Source organism: Lepidochelys olivacea (genome assembly GCF_965140295.1).
Source record: "Lepidochelys olivacea isolate rLepOli2 genome assembly, chromosome: 11".
NCBI lineage: Eukaryota > Metazoa > Chordata > Testudines > Cheloniidae > Lepidochelys > Lepidochelys olivacea.
In genome coordinates, this window is record NC_140421.1 from 79,909,170 (window position 1) to 79,928,589 (window position 19,420).

At 46.1% G+C, this 19,420-nt stretch overlaps 1 protein-coding gene across 8 annotated transcripts in view; it reads left to right on the top strand.

Annotated features, from left to right (window-relative positions):
* The window catches only part of LOC311528292 (2,7-anhydro-N-acetylneuraminate hydratase-like), a 63,797-nt gene that overhangs the window by 26,588 nt on the left and 17,789 nt on the right, over positions 1 to 19,420 (top strand). For 5 of the 8 annotated variants that reach the window (XM_084643134.1, XM_084643141.1, XM_084643135.1 and 2 more), the window contains exons 5-7: positions 5,010 to 5,069; positions 6,623 to 6,730; positions 14,212 to 14,268. In XM_084643134.1, coding sequence (XP_084499260.1) covers positions 5,010 to 5,069; positions 6,623 to 6,730; positions 14,212 to 14,268 — 225 coding nt within the window. The remainder of the gene's footprint in view (positions 1 to 5,009; positions 5,070 to 6,622; positions 6,731 to 14,211; positions 14,269 to 19,420) is intronic. The other 3 variants (XM_084643139.1, XM_084643138.1, XM_084643140.1) reach the window with 3 other exon arrangements.

Here is a 19,420-nt window from a genome sequence, read left to right on the forward strand (position 1 = left end):
GAAGACAAACCTTAAGTGGCTGCATGCAAAAGGCATGACATTAACACAGTCAATACTGAAAAATAAAAATTGTTTTGGATCAACCCAAAATGAATTTTTTTTTCACTTTTCTTAGAGAAACAAATATCTGAAGGAAAAATATTTGGGTTGAATTCAACACTTTGTTTTGATTTTAGCCAGCTTTTTATGAAGAGCAAAGGAAATACAAAAACACCATTCAGACAACCAACCCTTCCCTCCCCCTCCCCCGTATATCCTATAGCCTTTTGGTTAGAGCACTTCCCTGAGGTGGGGGACACCTGGGCTTATGTCTCAACTCTGCCTGGTTTACAGCAGGGATTTGAACTTTAGTCTCTCACAGCTTAATAATTTATTGGAGGAGGGAGTGGAATGCAGGTGTCTCCTTCCAGACAGTCTCCTAACCAGCAGGCTGTAGTGTCATTCTCTGTCTCTACCCCAGTGACTATTTAAGTATTTTATACCAAGTGTAACAGCTTCCATAGGAGTGACTGAGTTGATGCTATCCCAGAATACTCAGTACCATAACCACTGGACTATTCTGCTGGAAGTGGGAGTCCCTAGTTCAAATCCCTCCTCTGAATGAGATGGAATGGGGACTTGAACCTGGGCCTCAGACATCCTACGGCACGTCTACACTGGCAAAGTTACAGCACCGGCAGTTACAGTGCTGCTCAGAGAGTGCCGAAGGAAAACCGCTGTTGTGTGTTCACACTGACAGCTGCCTGCGCAATAGCGTGTTCACACTTGCGGCACTATTCGGAGCGGTGCACTCTGGGCAGCTATCCCACAGGGCACCTCTTTCTCTTTTGCCACTAAGACTTGTGGGAAGGTAGAAGGGGTAGCGGGACATCCTGGGTCTTGTCTCAATTCCCCATGATGCATTGCTTCGCATCCCAGCGATCCCTGTGTTTTCGTCCGCATTTGGGGCCATCTTTCAACGGTTTGTGTACTGCGCGCCCTGCCCTGCCTCTTTCTGGGTGCAGGAATGGATCCCGAGCTGTTGACCAGAATATTGTTCACACTGACCAACATGTCACGAGTGGCAGTGGAGTTATTCCTTAAACTACAAAGGCAAGAGGAGTGTGACATCGATCTCGCCACACGTAGTAGCTGTGACATGAGACATGCTTGTGGCATTCACGCAGGTGCTGACCACAGTGGAACGCTGCTTTTGGGCTCAGGAAACAAGCACTGAGTGATGGAGTCACATCGTGATGCATGTCTGGGATGATGAGCAGTGGGTACAGAACTTTTGCTTGAGGAAAGCCACATTCATGGGACTGTGTGATGAGCTCACCCCAGCCCTACGGAGCAAGGACACGAGAATGAGAGCTGTCCTGTCGCTGGAGAGGTGCGTGGCAATTGCGCTGTGGAAGCTGGCTACTCCAGACTGCTACCGATCGGTTGCTAACCAGTTTGGAGTGGGAAAGTCGACCATTGGAGTCGTGTTGATGGAAGTGTGCAGGGCCATCAATCGCATCCTGCTCCGAAAGACCGTAACTCTGGGCAACGTGTGTGAGATTATGGATGGCTTTGCACAAATGGGCTTCCCAGCTGCGGAGGGGTGATAGATAGCACACACATTCCAATTCTGGTACCAGATCACCTAGCCACCGAGTACGTTAATTGGAAGGGGTATTTCTCAGTGGTTCTCCAGGCACTTGTGGATCACCGTGGGCGTTTCACAGACATTAACGCAGGCTGGTCCAGAAAGGTGCCGGACGTATGCATCTTTTGGAACACTAGCCTGTTCAAGAAGCTGCAAGCAGGGACTTTCTTCCCGGACCAGAAGATCACCGTAGGGGAAGTCGAAATGCCCATTGTGATCCTGGGAGACCCCATCTACCCCTTAATGCTGTGGCTCATGAAACCCTACACGGGGCAACTTGACAGCAGCAAGGAGAGGTTCAACAACAGGCTGAGCAAGTGCAGAATGACTGTGGAGTGTGCATTCGGACATTTAAAAGCCCACTGGTGATGCCTGTATGGGAAGCTGGGCATGGCCGATGACAATATTCCTATGCTTATAGCCGCGTGCTGTACGCGCCATAGTATTTGTGAAGGGAAGAATGAAAGCTTCACTCAGGGTTGCACCGCAGAGGCTCAGCGCCTGGAGGCTGAGTTTGAACAGCCGGAGACCACGGCTATTAGAGGGGCGCAACACGGGGCCACAAGGATCAGGGATGCTTTGAGGCAGAAATCTGAAGCTGAAAGCCACTAATATTTGTTGCTATGCTCGGGATTGCGGTGCTTGTAATGCTAAGAGGTGGATGGTGCACATGATGCAAGAAGGGGCCTTAACATAATTGTATGTTGCTTTGTAGTGCTCATTTTGCTTTCACTTAATAGAAAAAAGATTGGTTTCAAACAAACAATTCTTTTATTGAAAGACAGCAACCAGAGGAGAGAGTCAAATGAAAAAGTTCATCAGCAGGGAGGGGGATGGGGGAACGGAAGGTCTCAAGAGGAGGAGGGGTCCCGGGATGGCTACAGATTTGTGTATGCCCAGGGATCACACCCAACCTTCTCCTTTGGAGTACGATGCAGCGGGTGCTGTACGTCAGCAGGGCCAAACTGCAGAGGGATGGGTGTTGAGTGCAGTACGTAGTGGGAGTCCACACTGCTGGACTGTGAGGAGGGAGGAGTGGAATGCTGCGGGTAGACAGTGGAGCCAGGAGGTTGATAGGAGTGTGTTGGCGGGGTGTGTGTGTGTGTCTGGGGGGCGCATGGGAAAGAGTTTTGCGACAGCGGCTGCAGAGGAGGGCGGGCGCAGAGCTGCTCAGTTTGAACAGCTAGTATCACCTGGAGTGTGTCTGCTTGGCGCTCCAGAACTATTACGAGCTGCTCGGTGGTTCTTTCTGGTGTGCCGCATTCTCCTTTCGTTCCCTCTTCTCGCTGTCCTGCCACTCCTTCAATTCCTTTTTCTCAGCGGCGGAGTGCATCATAACCTCACGCATAAAGTCCTCCTTAGTTCTTCTTGGACGCTTCCTAATTCTTCACAACCGTTCTGCCGCCCATAAGGGAGGCTGGCCTCCCAAGGTCCTCTCTGTGAAGTTTAAATGCAACATTTTACAGAAACAGTATTGTTTGCAACATAGACAACACTGTTTCAATGCTTTAAAACACAGCCAGTACTCTCACACCTGATACTAATTGGCTGACCCCAGGCAAGCACACACAAGCCACAAGACTCCCAAAATGGTGAGTAGCTGCAGGGGCAGGGTAAATCATTGTTCCCGGACCCTGTTGTACACTGGGCACATGGCTCTTGGGCACTTGGGGACAGCGAGCACCGTAGGGGGGGCCGGATAATCATTCCTCTCCTCACACATTCCACAGGAGGTGGTCATTATGGAAGATATCTCGCTGCTGAGGGTGAGCAGGGAATCAAGGGAGGGTTTTCTCCAGGCCTGTGGCTTCCGCCCTGGCCCCTATGCAGCTAGCCTCTGTGCAGCAATGGTGTCCCCTCACCCCACCCATAATGGCACAGTGCTGCAGGAAATTTATGGTTAATAGGGCAAGAAACAAAGCAGCTCTGTCAAGGAACCTGCGGCAGTGGATTGCCCAGTGTCTCCACGAGAGTTTCCTGGAGATCTCTGAGGGAGATTTCCGTGAAGTGAGGGAGTGTATCAACAGCCTGTTCCGCTGCTCAAACTAGGCATGCGGTGGGAGACAAGCCTGCTTCCTGCAACCCTCCTGCCCCCAGCATCTCACATCAGCAATTCCCAAACTCAGATCCACTTACCAGGGGCCTCCTCTCTTGTCTGTGCTTCGGCAAGATCCAACCGCTGTGACTGGCTAGGCTCCTCCAGGGTAGAAAAGAGCTCCTGACTGCATGCATCTCTGGCCTCCAAGTCATCCTCTGCCTCTGGGTTCCCCTCCCTCCTTCATCCAAGATTGCCTCCTCCCGGCTCAGTGCACTCTCAGCTGGCACGCAAGCCAATGAAGTATCCACAGGGGACTTTGCAGTGGAGGTGGGCTCACCACAGAGTATCGCTTCCAGCTCTTTGTAGAACCGGCAGCTGGTGGGTGCAGCACCGGAGTGGCAGTTTGCCTCCCATGCCTTGCGGTAGGCGTTCCGCAGCTCCTTCCCTTTGACCCCGCACTGCCGTGTGTCCCGGTCATGGCCTTTTTCTGTCAAGCATCTAGAAATCTGTCTGTAGGTATCATCATTCCAACGGCTGGAGCGCAGCTGGGACTGCACAGCCTCCTCTCCCCAAATCCCGATGAGGTCCAGCAGCTTGGCATTGCTCCAAGCAGGGGACCGCCTGGTGCGTGGAGCAGGCGTGGCCACCTGGAAAGATGCGCTGAGACCACTGCACGTACCACCGAGCAAACAGGAAGGGGACTTTCAAATTTGCACAGGAATGTCCGGGGTGGGGCTGACAGTGGGTCACCTGAGGGCAGGGCAGTCGAGTTCAAACCGATGGGCAGAGAGGTAAGAACAGATATTGTGGGACACCTCCTGGAGGCCAATCGCAGCAGTGTCATCACCCCGGCGACTACACTGGCACCAGAGTGCTGTAAGCCCCAGCACAGAAAGCTCTACGCCCCTCCTCGGGGTGGTTATCTTAGAGCGCTGCATCTGCACAGTTTCTGCACACTCGGTTCCTTGGCCGTCTGTGCACCTCGGGAGCTACAGAGCTCACAGCTGCTTTACTGCACGCAAACTTGCCAGGGTACACGGGGCCCTAGGTAAGTCCTGTACCATGGGTCTATGGAGTGGGGGAGGCATTTCCGCTTCCTTTGGTTTTGTGAATGACATCTAACGTCCCTTGCAAATCTAGCCCAGAAAATGTTATGGGCCAAAACTATCTAGTGAAGTTGTGTGAAATTCTCACGTAGTTTTGGTGGCCCGAAACTGCATATTTTGTTGAATAAACTGTTCATCTGAAAAATGTTGTTTATTTCTAATTGTGAGTAAACAATGATAGGGAGAAACATTTAGTTTCTTGTAACTTGTCTCTTTGGTTTCTCTCTTTTCCTAGGGTCCAGCGATAGCTTTTGCTAACAAAGGCTACCACATTTTGTTGGAAAAGCCCATGGCAGTAAGTTAAGCAAGATCATAATGTTAAAGTTTAAACAGTGGGGATAATTTTCAAACATCAGGGTAAAATCTTCAATCAATTTGTCTTAGTATCTTTTCTGCTACATTTGCTAATTATGAAAGCCCTGATCCATATTCTTTTATATTTAACAAACAAAAAATGGAAAAAAAATTGTACATAGTCTTCCTTGCCCTGATCCTTCCTATTTTCATTTCACTTAGAATATAAACTCCTTAGGGTAGAAACTCCCTTAAAGTGTGTGTGTGTTTGTACAGCCCTAGCACATGTCGGTGTTAATGTAATAAATAATATTCTGCCTGTCTGTAACTATAGTGTAAGGTTTGCTTCCTTACAGCACATCTCTGGCTTTGGGATCTTGCAGTAAGGTGGTCATGTTAAATTTATGATATCATGTAATTTCTCTGGCAATAGACCATAACGTTAGGCACCGGATTTTGACTTCATTGCAGAATCTAGAAGAAGAAGAAATGAAATGTTTGGTTTAATACTGTCCTGCTATCTGCAATAAGGTACCCTGAACCTGCACCTCTGATGTCGGTGGGAGCCTTGCCATTGACTTCAGTGGGCACGGGAGCTAATTCTGAGAGTCGGAGGAACACCAGTTCCTGCAATCTACCTGTCTTTCTACATAAATGTTTTTGCACTTCCAAGTTTGTACTATTGAAGTTGCTTTACAGATGGATTAAATCTTCACCAGTTTTGGGGTGCTATATAAATAACATATCTTTTATTATTGTTTATATTTGTATTAGTGTGCTTTCAGTGTTATACATAAATGTAGGAAGAGACCATCTTTCCCCTCAAAGAGTATAGACAAGATAGACACAGTGTGGGAAAAAGAAGGAATATTATCTTCATTTTATAGATGGAAATTGAGGCACAGAGAAGCAACATACTCATGGTAACAGAGTCTGGCAGAGCCTAGGAGTTGATCCCAATACAGGCAGTCCTCGGACTTATGACACAGTTGGTTCCTGAAAAATTGCATCGTAAGTCAAAACGTCATAACTTGGAACTGCAATGCACTCCATTGCGGGAACAAGTGTCGTAAAGTCAAAACCAATTGTTATCAGTCGAATCGGGGGTCGATTCAGAAACGCCATAAGTGCCATTCGTCGTAAGTCGAATGTCGTAAAATCAAGGAGTCCCAAGGGTAGTGCCTTAAAACCACCCTTCCTCTAATGTCAGATACTTTGATATCCAGTATGGTAGGTCCTTCCAAACATCAAAATATGTGCTGAAATCTTGGATGACAAGTTTCACCCTGCAGGAGAGTGCTTTGGTCTAGTTAAATGTAGTTTCTATTGATAGTGCAAACGTATACATAACTAGAGAATTATTGGTGAGTGCCATTTTCATACAGTTGCAGATAAAATTTCAATTTAGCACATAAGTGCCTACAAAGATATTTAATAAAACGTATTTTTCAAATTGCAAGTGTTGTGACAGTTAGCGGATTCATGCAGTAACTGTGGTACATAATGCAGACAGAATAGAAATAACTGACTGGGTTGTTTTCTCTGGTTTATAAGGTAACACCTGAGGACTGCAAAGACATTGTGTCTGTATGTAAAGCTAACAATGTCATGCTTGCAGTGTGCCATGTCCTACGGTACTGCCCAGCCTCGCTGAAGATAAAGGTATACTCATTGCTCAGACAGTAACCAGTGGAGTCAGTAAATGTTCATTCCTGCTATGTGACACGGGTACTAACTTTCGTGAGCTTGACATTGGTCATGGGAGTAGGGTCAATAAATTCCTGTACTGCTATGTGTCACACTCCTAGTACTACTGTGATTGGTTGTCAGCGCATGAAAAATAATCATTTAGAATTACAAGAAGCAGCTGTGAAAGTTTAGGCCAGGACTTTAGGTGTTCAGTTAACTGAGAAAATAAGGCTGTAAATGAAATTCCATTAAGAGATTGCCCAAATGGATTAGGCTATAAATTAGCTGGCATTCCAGGACCAGCAAGCGTTAAACCTCTTTTAGAAATCTTTCTACAAGGCTACTTTGGAGCTGTTAGAGTGTGCTGTATCAGTGGGAAATGCAACACTGCTACCTGGAGGGAACTGAGACTCCTCTATGTAACTTCTTTGGTTCTGGGGACTAAGACTTGAGTGCATAAAGAGGGGTTACTTTGAGATGATTACCTGGGTGGCTCCAGACTCCCTGCTTTCCTTGCCCGCTATTTCAGAGTCTTGTGGATGTTTGATTTTGTACTGAATTGAGTATATGTGGGCCTTGTCAGTGGTTGTAAATAGATGAAAAATGTATTCGTAAAGTTTTAGAGCTAAAATTTTAATTGACAACTAGATTTAATGACAGATTTGAGCTGTGGAAATGTGTATTATGGAGGATTATCAAATTGGCACACATATTGTCTAGAAATGCATGTCAGCTGAAATTTAGGATTCTCCTTCGAGGAGTGTCCCTGTCAGTGCTCCACTTCAGGTGAATGAGCGTCCCTGCACCTTTGATTGGAGAATTTCAGCAGCATTGACTGTCTGGGTCGCACATGTGCCCTCACCAATTTGCACTGTTGTTGATGCCTATCTAGTGCTGTGCAACCAGACCCCCCCGGTTCCTTCTCATTTGCTCTCGGAAGCGTAACACTTGATACTTAGCTTTAGCATCAGAATGGCCTATTTAGAACTCTAGTTAGATTTCACTAACCCCGTTATCCCCATTTCTTCTTTTTTTTCTTTCTCAATTTTTTTCCTCGTTATTTAAGTTTGATTACCCCCTAGGGTAGTGCATTTTCACCCTTATGGCAGACTCGCTACGGTTGGAGCCATGCCTGGTTCACTGGGTTTCAAGAGGTGCCTTTTTTGTGGGAGGCGATTCCAAATCTCCGATGGACACTCAGTGCATCTGGTGCCTTGTTGAGACACACATCCCACAAGAATGCTCTCGCTGCCACAACTTAAAAGCTCGCCCCAGGAAAACAATAGATTTAAAACTTAAACTTATTCTAATGGAGAAGTCACTACGCTCGGCATCCGACCCCAGTCAGCAGATTCCCTCTGGATGCCGTTGTCCAACAACCACTTCTGACACACAGACTTCACCTGTGTCACAGAGGAAAGATCACTCCTCTAAAAAGATGGCAAGAAAACAAGGACCAACTTCCCCTCTTAAAGAGCCACTGAAAAAGAAACGGTCTCCGGCTTGTTCTCAGTCCTCAGTACCAGTCGTACCATGGCTGAGTACGTACAAAGCACCAGGGTCCTCCAGTACACAGGCGCCAACCTTTTTCGGTACCAGTGGGTGCTCGCGCCCCCGGCCCCACCCCTACTCCACCCCTGCCCCAAAGTCCCCGCCCTAACTCCGCCCCTCCCTGCCCCTATTGGACCCCTCCCCAAATCCCTGCCCCAGCCCCGCCTCCTCCCCCCTCCCCCCAGGCTTGCCGTGCAAAACAGCTGTTTCGCGGTGCAAGTGCTGGGAGTGAGGGGGGAGAAGCAGGACGTGGCGGCGTGCTCGGGGCGGAGGCAGAGGTGAGCTAAGGCGGGGGGGCGGGGAGCTGCCGTTGGGTGCAGAGCACCCACCAATTTTTCCCTGTGGGTGCTGCAGCCCCAGAGCACCCGTGGAGTCGGTGCCTATGCTCCAGTAGCATACTAAAAAAGCCAGCGACCACAAGCGGGCAGGCTCAGTCAGGAGGCAAAGAGATGCCTGCCTCCTCCACCACAGTACCGACAGAGCTGTCCAAACGTGTGACACTGACAGGTTCTCCACAGGCTACGGCGCCACCTTCAGCTCCCATGGCGCAGCGTGCTCTGACGTCCGCACAGATGTCTCCAGCTGCAATGGCACAGTGCATCTGGACCGTCTCGGTACCGAAACCATCGGTACTGCACTAATTCCTTCACCACAAGGACTGACTCATCTGGTCAACACCGGACTCACCACTCCTCAGCACAGATGTTACTCTGGTGCACATGGTACCCATGCCAACCCACCTCACCTCTGGCCCCTCCATTTTCCAGGGAGGATGAAGAAGAGGGCACTTACTCATCATGCCATTCCTCTCCCATTCAAACTAGTATGGTATTAGGTCCACCTGTACAGCCCAAATATCACCACTGAGCTGACACCTAGATACAATATGGGCACCCATGGATGCCATCATCTATGCCATTCCCTACATAATGGCCCTACGGGGACCCCGGGGGACATACAGGAGACAATACCCTAGACTCCCGAACTCTATAGAGAGGACTAGATCTCCTCCACCACTCTCAGTGAAATTTTTGAATAACAGGAAGAAACCCTGGTACAAGAAACTACCCCAACAACCAACATTTTCTCTTCTTCCTTCGATGAGGCCATGATGCCTCCATCACCCATAACAGCCAATGATTTCAGATACTTTCAAGAGCTGTTCAGAAGAACTACCGATTCCCTAGAGTCTCTAGAGGAGGTTCCAGTGTCCCAACATAAATTACTAGACATTCTGCAAACATCATCAAAGATTGCACTTCCAGTAAATGAAGCACTTATGGAACCAGCAAGAAATATATGGCAGACCCTGGCAACTATCCCGCCCACTTACAAAAGAGCAGATAAAAAAATATTATGTCCACTCAAAGGGGATGGACTTTTTGTTCTCTCACCCCACACCACTGCAGATCCACTCCCTATGACAAAGTATGGAAACGGTTAGACTGCTTTGACCGCAAGGCCTGTTCATCGGCCACTTTCCAATTTCAACTGCTAACTATGCTGCACTGATGGAAAAATATGACCATACAAATTACAGTAACGCCTCACTTAAATTTGTCCCGGTTAACATTGTTTTGTTATTAGGTTGCTGATCTATTAGAGAACATGCTCGTTTAAAGTCGTTCAGTGTTCCGTTATAAGGTTGTTTGGCTTTCCCTGGTCCACCCACCTGCCTGGCGTTCCAGTCGGGGAGCGGGGTCAGGGTTCGGGGGCTTGCTCTGCTCCGCCCGCCCAACGCTCCTACCAGGGAGTGGGGTCAGGGCGCAGGGACTCACCCCATTTTGCCCTCCTGGCATTCCAGCCAGGGAACAGGCAAGCCCCCACGCCCCGACCCCGCTATGCCCCTGCCTCAGCCAAGCTTCACAATCATCATTGGTGAGTACAGTATTACATCGTTTGTTTAAAATCATTTAAAACTTATCCTGTATGCAATGTCTTTTGTCTGGTGAAATTTTTTTCCCTGGAACCTAACCCCTCTATTTACTTTAATTCTTATGGGGAAATTGGATTAACTTAACATCTTTTTGCTTACAGTAGCATTTTTCAGGAACATGATTACAACGTTAAGCAAGGAATCACTGTACTCCAAAATGTCAGACTTTATTGAATATATACCAGAGGACAAAAAAGAACAATTCAAAGTGATGATTGCAGAGGGCCATTGCCTAGTCAGAATTGCTTTACAGACGTCTCTAGATGTGGCAGATATGGGGGCACGTTCCAAAGCTACCACCATAGTCATGCGTCAGGCTTCATTGCTTCACTTATCCGGCTTCTCAAGGAAAGTACATCGACTGTGGAGGATCCCCCTTTTAATGGTCTGAAGTTGTTTGCCATGATGACCGATGAGTCCCTTCACACCTTGAAGGCGTCTAGGGCAACTCTTCATTCCCTCAGGATATACACATCTGCAGAGGAAAAAACAGGGGAAATACTATTCAACCCAGCTTGCAAGAGCTGCCCCCTACGCCCGGGAACAGAGACAATATGATACACAAAAACGCAGACAGATCTCCAAGGTGTCGACCACTCCCTGCTCAATCATCAGTGTCCCAGCAACCCTCTGCAAAACAATAATTTTGAGGGTTTGTTCGAGGGCCTGAGACACCTCCCCCATTCCTCAGTGCTGAAACCATTATTGACCCCTATTTTGGACACTATTTGACCCCTTTCTACTCAGCATGGAAGGCCATCACCATGGACAAATGGGTTCTAGAAATACTCAGCACAGATTATTCAATACCATTCATCTCCATCCCCCCTACCCACTCTCCCTTCCTGTCTCTCTTCAGTGACCCCTCTCATAAACATCCTCTACGGGAAGAAGTAAACCACCTCCTACATTTGGGTGCCATGGGACCACTACCATCATAACACATAGGGAACAGTGTTTATTCTCACTATTTCTTAACCCAGAAAAAGAACGGCGGATGGAGACCTGGTCTCAACCAGTGCATGAAGAGTGGTTCCTTTGAGATGGCTGCCTGTGTGACTCTGGAGTCCCTGCCTTCCTTGCCAACTATTTGAGTCTTGTGGATGCTTGATTTTGTACTTAATTGAGTATGTGGGGGCCTTGTCAGTGGTTGTAATTAGATGAAACCTGTATTTGTAAAGCTTTAGTTGACAATCAGATTTAATGACAGATTTGAGCTGTGGAAATGTGTATTATGAAAGATTATCAAATGGGCACACGTTGTCTAGAAATGCATGGCAGTTAAAATATAGGATTACAAAAGTATCATATTATCTGGAAGGGTAAAGGGGGTATGGAGTTGGAACAGTTAATTCCCACTTTGTGGAAAGATACCAAGTCTTTATTTCCCAAAAAAATCCATAATGGTACACTTTTGTGTAAGATCTCAGTGTGATGCTTTGGGTTTCAACCCGGGCCAGTAAGGAGTTCTGGCACCACCTGCCTTGCACCCTTGGTTCCGTGGTGTGGCCTTGGCTCAGAGCCCTGATACTAGTATCATGCTCACAGCACAATGGTCTCACCCTGGCTTCCACCAGCCTGGAAGGGTGACCCCAACAGCCCCTCCAGCCCCGAATTCCTCCCAGACTGGCTCCCCTGCAGTATCCAGTCCTTCTCAGTGGACCCTCACAGAAGATAGTAAGTTCACTGCCTCCAAAGACACAGAACAAACACCAACCTGCTAGTTTAGTTGAAAGCCCACACTCGTTTGAAATGTATAGCATTGAGCTGGTTTGTAGTAAAACTAAAAATAAGTTGGTTAGCAAAGACCATAGGATTTAAGTGAGGTCTAGTAAGAGGGAAAGAGATGAAAAGTTACAACCAAAATATGCTTTCTAGTGATTAAATTTAACTTCAGCAAGCTACAGTCTTGGTCTAATCAAGTTTCTCACTTATGTTCAGTTTTCAGAGACTTCCAACCCTCTTTGTTAAAAGGTTCCACTTTTCTGAGATGTACAGGAGCTCTGACATTTTGCATCTGCTCAGTAATGGATACCCAAGATGGCTCTTTGTCCTTGTTTATATTTTCCAAAGTTCAATGATATTGCTTCAGGATGTGGGAAGGTTTCCTGGAGCTGCAGCGTCCATCCCGCACTGAGAGAATTAAGTGGCCACCCCCCACACTGGTTTGCCTAATGGCTTTGTCTGTCTTGCATGTAAAAGTAATTTAATTGTCTCTCTTGTTCAGTTTACATTGGAGAAACATCCAAGCAAGAGGAACCATGTTTCTTTGTCCAGAACAGGATGACTTAAACACTGCCTGCCAAACACATTTTGAGAATGTATTTCCGGCACATATTTATAATTCTTCATACACCCCACAATAATATGAATGACCAGCATGTCACCAGTTTATATAGGATACCTTACAAGACACCTTTTAGATACAGATTATGACTATAGTGAGGTGGGGCAATGAGTGTGTCAGGTCTTGTATGAGTTACGATATGTTGCATCCTCTGCTGGCCGGCAGTGAGAGGCTTCCGGGGTCACAACGATCTTGACAAGTTAAAAGAGATGCTGTTAAGTTTGACTTAAATTGATATTTAGCTATAAATACATTTGATACTACAGAATAGTGACACTGGAGAGAGGCAAATGAGTTATACCATGAGCCTAAATTTGGCCTCCAGGACCTTTCTCCTATCCTTCCCTTTGTTATTGATACCTCCATGTACCAGGACCACAGGCTCCTCCCCATGTCTTGAGAGATCTGCAACCTTCCCACTTGGAAGGCAAGTCACCATGCAGTTCTCCCAGTCATTTCAAACCCAGCTATCTGTTTCTAATGATCAAATTCCCTATTACTATTACCTGTCTCTTCCTAATAACTGGAGTTTTCTCCCCTGGAGAGGTATTCTCAGTGCAAGAGGTATCCTCAGTGCACCCTAAGGCTCCTCCTTCACCTGGAGAACTCCTTCGCAAAACTCCCCTGTTAGCTGCTTCTTTTTGCTATCTCCTCTGGTCACTTAGGAGCAGGCTTTTTAAACCCCTGGTCTCCCTGACTAGACCTGCCCCCTGGTTAAGGGTTGATGGATGCATCAGTCTACACCTTCGCAGAACATTATGCAATCATCGGGGACTCTGCCTCTGATGCCATCTTTGGCTCCACAGTACTTTCATCTGTGACTAACCTAACTCCGAAGTCCCAGCCCTCCAAGGGGGGTACTGCTTGGGAGTCACCTACAGTGGAACACCCATAGGGACACTACTCAAAGAAGTTACCTTGTGCAGTAACAATGATTCTTCGAGATGTGTGTCCCTGCGGGTGCTCCACTACCCACCCTCCTCCCCTCTGCTTCGGAGTTCTCGCCATGACTCTGCGAGCCCAACAGACACGGCTACTGAAGTTCTCTGATCAGCAGCGCAGGGGGGCGCATGTACTCCTACAGTAGAACACCCGCAGGGACACACATCTCGAAGAACCATCTTTACCGCACAAGGTGAGTACGTTCTTTTTTTCCCAGTTGATTCAATTGCTTATTTGAGGTTTGGCTCTCCCCCTTCTTTATACCTCAGATGAAGTTTCTCTTCCCTGCTGGGGTGTAGCCATGGTGTCTCTCCCTCTTCCCCCCTTCCCCCCAGCTTGATAGCTTGGTTTATCTGATATGTAAATGAAATTCTCAATGTCTTTCAAAGTACTTTGGAAGTAACTGTCTACTGGAGAAACCACATTCCTTTGTTTGTGGGAGGTAACTCCTGTTTGACCAGAAACCCATTTTCAGAATGTGCTGCAGCTCAAAAAAAATCCTGACATTCGAGAGTTCTATCGCTAGATCGTGAGTGAGACTTAATTTGACTCAGAAATTGTGACTCGCGATAAATTCGCAAGAGTTGCCATGTCTATTTGTGGTATCAGAAAGAGGCTTTGTGTCCCTGAGTAGGCAGAGCAAACTGAATTATGTTTCCTCGCTGTCTGTTTATATAGGAGCTACTAGATGCTGGAGCAATTGGAGACATCTGCCACATACAGCATCTGGAGCCCGTAAGTGTGTGTGTCATGGTATTGTCTGAGCTTAGTTATTCCTATTAATCAGTGCCTTGGTAGTAAAGGGTTGGTTTCAGAGTAGCAGCCGTGTTAGTCTGTATCCGCAAAAAGAAAAGGAGGACTTGTGGCACCTTAGAGACTAACCAATTTATCTCAGCATAAGCTTTCGTGAGCTACAGCTCACTTCATCGGATGCATGTAGTGAAAAATACAGTGGGGAGATTTTATACACACAGAGAACATGAAACAATGGGTGTTACCATACACACTGTAACAAGAGTGATCAGGTAAGGTGAGCTATTACCAGCAGGAGAGCGGGGGCGGGGGGGGAGACAGGCAGGGAGGGGGAACCTTTTGTAGTGATAATCAAGGTGGGCCATTTCCAGTAGTTGACAAGAACGTGTGAGGAACAGGGGGCGGGGGGAGGGGGGGAATAAACATGGGGAAATAGTTTTATTTTGTGTAACGATACATCCACTCCCAGCCTTTATTCAAGCCTAAGTTAGTTGTATCCAGTTTGCAAATTAATTCCAATTCAGCAGTCTCTCATTGGAGTCTGTTTTTGAAGTTTTTTTGCTGAAGAATTGCCACTTTTAGGTCTGTAATCGCGTGACCAGAGAGATTGAAGTATTCTCCGACTGGTTTTTGAATGTTATAATTCTTGACGTCTGATTTGTGTCCATTTATTCTTTTGCGTAGAGACTGTCCAGTTTGGCCAATGTACATGGCAGAGGGGCATTGCTGGCACATGATGGCATATATCACATTGGTAGATGTGCAGGTGAACGAGCCTCTGATAGTGTGGCTGATGTGATTAGGCCCTGTGATGGTGTCCCTTGAATAGATAAGGCTTTGTTGCAAGGATAGGTTCCTGGGTTAGTGTTTTTGTTGTGTGGTGTGTGGTTGCTGGTGAGTATTTGCTTCAGGATGGGGAGCTGTCTGTAAGCAAGGACTGGCCTGTCTCCCAAGATCTGTGAGAGTAATGGGTCGTCCTTCAGGATAGGTTGTAGATCCTTGATGATGCGTTGGAGAGGTTTTAGTTGGGGGCTGAAGGTGACGGCTAGTGGCGTTCTGTTGTTTTCTTTGTTGGGCCTGTCCTGTAGTAGGTAACTTCTGGGTACTCTTCTGGCTCTGTCAATCTGTTTCTTCACTTCAGCAGGTGGGTATTGTAGTTGTAAGAATGCTTGATAGAGCTCTTGTAGGTGTTTGTCTCTGTCAGAGGGGTTGGAGCAAATGCGGTTGTATCGTAGAGCTTGGCTGTAGACAATGGATCGTGTACTGTGGTCTGGATGAAAGCTGGTGGCATGTAGGTAGGCATAGCGGTCACTAGGTTTCCGGTATAGAGTGGTGGTTTTGTGACCATCGCTTATTAGCACCATAGTGTCCAGGAAGTGGATCTCTTGTGTGGACTGGTCCAGGCTGAGGTTGATGGTGGGATGGAAATTTTTGTAATCATGGTGGAATTCCTCAAGGGCTTCTTTTCCATGGGTCCAGATGATAAAGGTGTCATCAGTATAGCGCAAGTAGAGTAGGGGCTTTAGGGGACAAGAGCTGAGGAAGCATTGTTCTAAATCAGCCACAAAAATGTTGGCATACTGTGAGGCCATGCGGGTACCCATAGCAGTGCTGCTGATTTGAAGGTATACATTGTCCCCAAATGTGAAATACTTATGGATGAGGACAAAGTCACAAAGTTCAGCCACCAGGTTTGCCGTGACATTATCAGAGATACTGTTCCTGATGGCTTGTAGTCCATCTTTGTGTGGAATGTTGGTGTAGAGGGCTTCTACATCCATAGTGGCCAGGATGGTGTTATCAGGAAGATCACCGATGGATTGAAGTTTCCTCAGGAAGTCAGCGGTGTCTCGAAGATAGCTGGGAGTGCTGGTAGCGTAGGGCCTGAGGAGGGAGTCTACATAGCCAGACAATCCTGCTGTCAGGGTGCCAATGCCTGAGATGATGGGGCGTTCAGGATTTCCAGGTTTATGGATCTTGGGTAGTAGATAGAATACCCCTGGTCGGGGTTCCAGGGGTGTGTCTGTGCGGATTTGTTCTTGTGCTTTTTCAGGGAGTTTCTTGAGCAGATGGTGTTGTTTCTTTTGGTAACCCTCAGTGGGATCAGAGGGTAATGGCTTGTAGAAAGTGGTGTTGGAGAGCTGCCGAGCAGCCTCTTGTTCATATTCCGACCTATTCATGATGACGACAGCACCTCCTTTGTCAGCCTTTTTGATTATGATATCAGAGTTGTTCCTGAGGCTGTGGATGTTGTTGTGTTCTGCACGGCTGAGGTTATGGGGCAAGTGATGCTGCTTTTCCACAATTTCAGCCCGTGCAGAACACAATGGTACTTAGCGTACATAACAGTTAGCATATATGCTATTCAGCATATTCTCAAGTGTGCTAGAAGCAACTAATTAAGTGCTGAATACTATTGTTCCTTTTCCTTCTTAGTTACAAAATTTAATTAGTTAAATAGGATTTGAGACAACAGACTTTTTTATTTTACTATTTTTAAGTCTTGTGTATTTTTTATATTCTTTATTAATCATCTATTGTGAACATAAAACAACTAGAAATATTCCTTTTTAAATGCTTTAGAAAACAAATGGCTTAATCCTCTTGTTGCCAAAACTCGGGGGTAAATCACTGGAGAACTGCTGACTTCACTTCCATGACCCTTGTAACGAGAAGCATCCCTAAACAAATTTTTTGTTTTGAACTTTCTGCTGACTGTGTAATCCATTTTTAAAAGTATTTGTGTGTGGGCGAGGGAGAATCTCTCATATTTTGTCCCATCTTATTTGGCAGATTTGATTCTCTTCTCCCACACTCTACCCCCATATGAATCTAGCTCCTTCTCATGTATATCCTTGTTTGTATACCAACAGCATCTATTGAATCAGCAGGAATGTGCGATATCTGGAAATAGTTTGTGGTAACTTCTAATCAGAGCTACAAAAAGGTGCTGAGAGCATTATTTTGTGTGGGCCTTACCAATGAATTTTTTTAATTTCTCAGTAAAATGTTGGATTTTTATTTCTAAAGTTGATATAAGTCAGAAGAAATTTACTGTTAGATCATCACTGTTTAAAGTTAGTGAAAATTTAAAAATTCAAGCACTGAAATTAAATTTTATTTAAATGTCAATAATGTTTTTCCCCTACCATTTCATTTGTGGTTTAGTATGTCAGAAACTAATGTAGCTTACAAATTCCAAGCAGACAAACATTGTCTTTGTTCACTATTCTGTTTTAGGAGGAATACTTCAGTTTCCAAGTACAGTGGTTAAATGATACTATCTACTTTTGCACGCTTTACCTCGAGCAAAATTAAAGTCACATAAATTGTGTCCCCAGCGTAAGCATTTTTAATAAACTGGCAGAAATCAGGTGTTTAGAAAAGCAGAATTTTCCTATGACCTTTTTACATTACTAACACTCAGGAAATTAGCTTCCTTTTTTTAGTGAAAAGGATTTTAGATATTCAGCAAATTCTGCTGTGACACTTAGGCAAACAAATCTGGATTGGATCATTCACAAAGAAGATGGCAAATTATTTGTTTATACTTAAGTAGATTGGGAGGGACTGTGATTTTTGTTTTGCTTCCTGGAACTCCGTTTTTGGAGTTTATAGGAAGTATAAGTTGTTACCGTCTGGCCCAATACCCCTTTATATGGACACCAGTCTGAGTGAATATGTATACTGGCTCTCATGTGCTTCCAAGCCAGTTGGGTCTGGATAGCATCTCATCACCATTTCTGGGTCTGGGTCCTTAGGACACTCTCCAAGACTTAGACCTCTTTGTGCCTTTCCTTGGGACATAGGACATTCCTGCCCTAGACCTTGAAATCTGTGTCTGAGACCTCCTGAGCCTCACAGTTGCTTACTCATGTTCCTGCGGAGCTCCACTAAGGCTATGGATGCTCTGGGCTTCTAGTTTAAGCCCTGTGGGGACAAAGGAAAGCAAGGAACACAGGTTTAGCAAAGGTTTCAAAGGGGTAGCTGTGTTAGTCTGTATCAGCAAAAAAATCAAGGAGTACTTGTGGCACCTAGAGACTAACAAATTCATTTGGGCATAAGCTTTCATGGGCTAAAACCCACTTCATCAGATGCATGCAGTGGAAAATACAGTAGGAAGATATATATGAAACAGTGGGTGTTGCCATACCAGAGAACATGAAACAATGGGTGTTGCCATACCAATTGCAACAAGACCAATTAATTAAGGTGGGCTATTATCAGCAGGAGAAAAAAAATCTTTTGTAGTGATAATCAGGATGGCCCATTTCAAACAGTTGACAAGAAGGTGTGAGTAACAGTGTGTGGGGGGGAATTAGCATGGGGAAATAGTTTTTACTTTGTGTAATGACCCATCCACTCCCAGTCTTTATTCAAGCCTAATTTAATGCTGTCCAGTTTGCAAATTAATTCCAATTCTGCAGTTTCTCGTTGGAGTCTTTTTTTGAAGTTTTTTTGTTGGAGAATTGCCACTTTTAGGTCTGAAATTGAGGGACCAGGGAGGTTGAAGTGTTCTCTGACTGGTTTTTGAATGTTATAATTCTTGATGTCTGGTTTGTGTCCATTTATTCTTTTGCGTAGAGATTGTCCGGTTTGGCCAATGTACATGGCAGAGGGGCATTGTTGGCACATGATGGCATATACCACATTGGTAGATGTGCAGGTGAACGAGCCTCTGATTGTGTGGCTGATATGATTAGGTCCTATGATGGTGTCCCTTGAATAGATAGGTGGACAGAGTTGGCAACGGGCTTTGTTGCAAGGATAGGTTCCTGGGATAATGTTTTTGTTGTGTGGTGTGTGGTTGCTGGTGAGTATTTGCTTCAGGATGGGAGGCTGTATGTAAGCGAGGACGGGCCTGTCTCCCAAGATCTGTGAGAGTGATGGATCATCCTTCAGGATAGGTTGTAGATCCTTGATGATGCGTTGGAGAGGTTTTAGTTGGGGGCTGAAGGTGATGGCTAGTGGCATTCTGTTACTTTCTTTGTTAGACCTGTCCGGTAGTAGGTGACTTCTGGGTACTCTTCTGGCTCTGTCAATCTGTTTCTTCACTTCCACAGGTGGGTATTATAGTTTTAAGAATGCTTGGTAGAGATCTTGTAGGTGTTTGTCTCTGTCTGAGGGGTTGGAG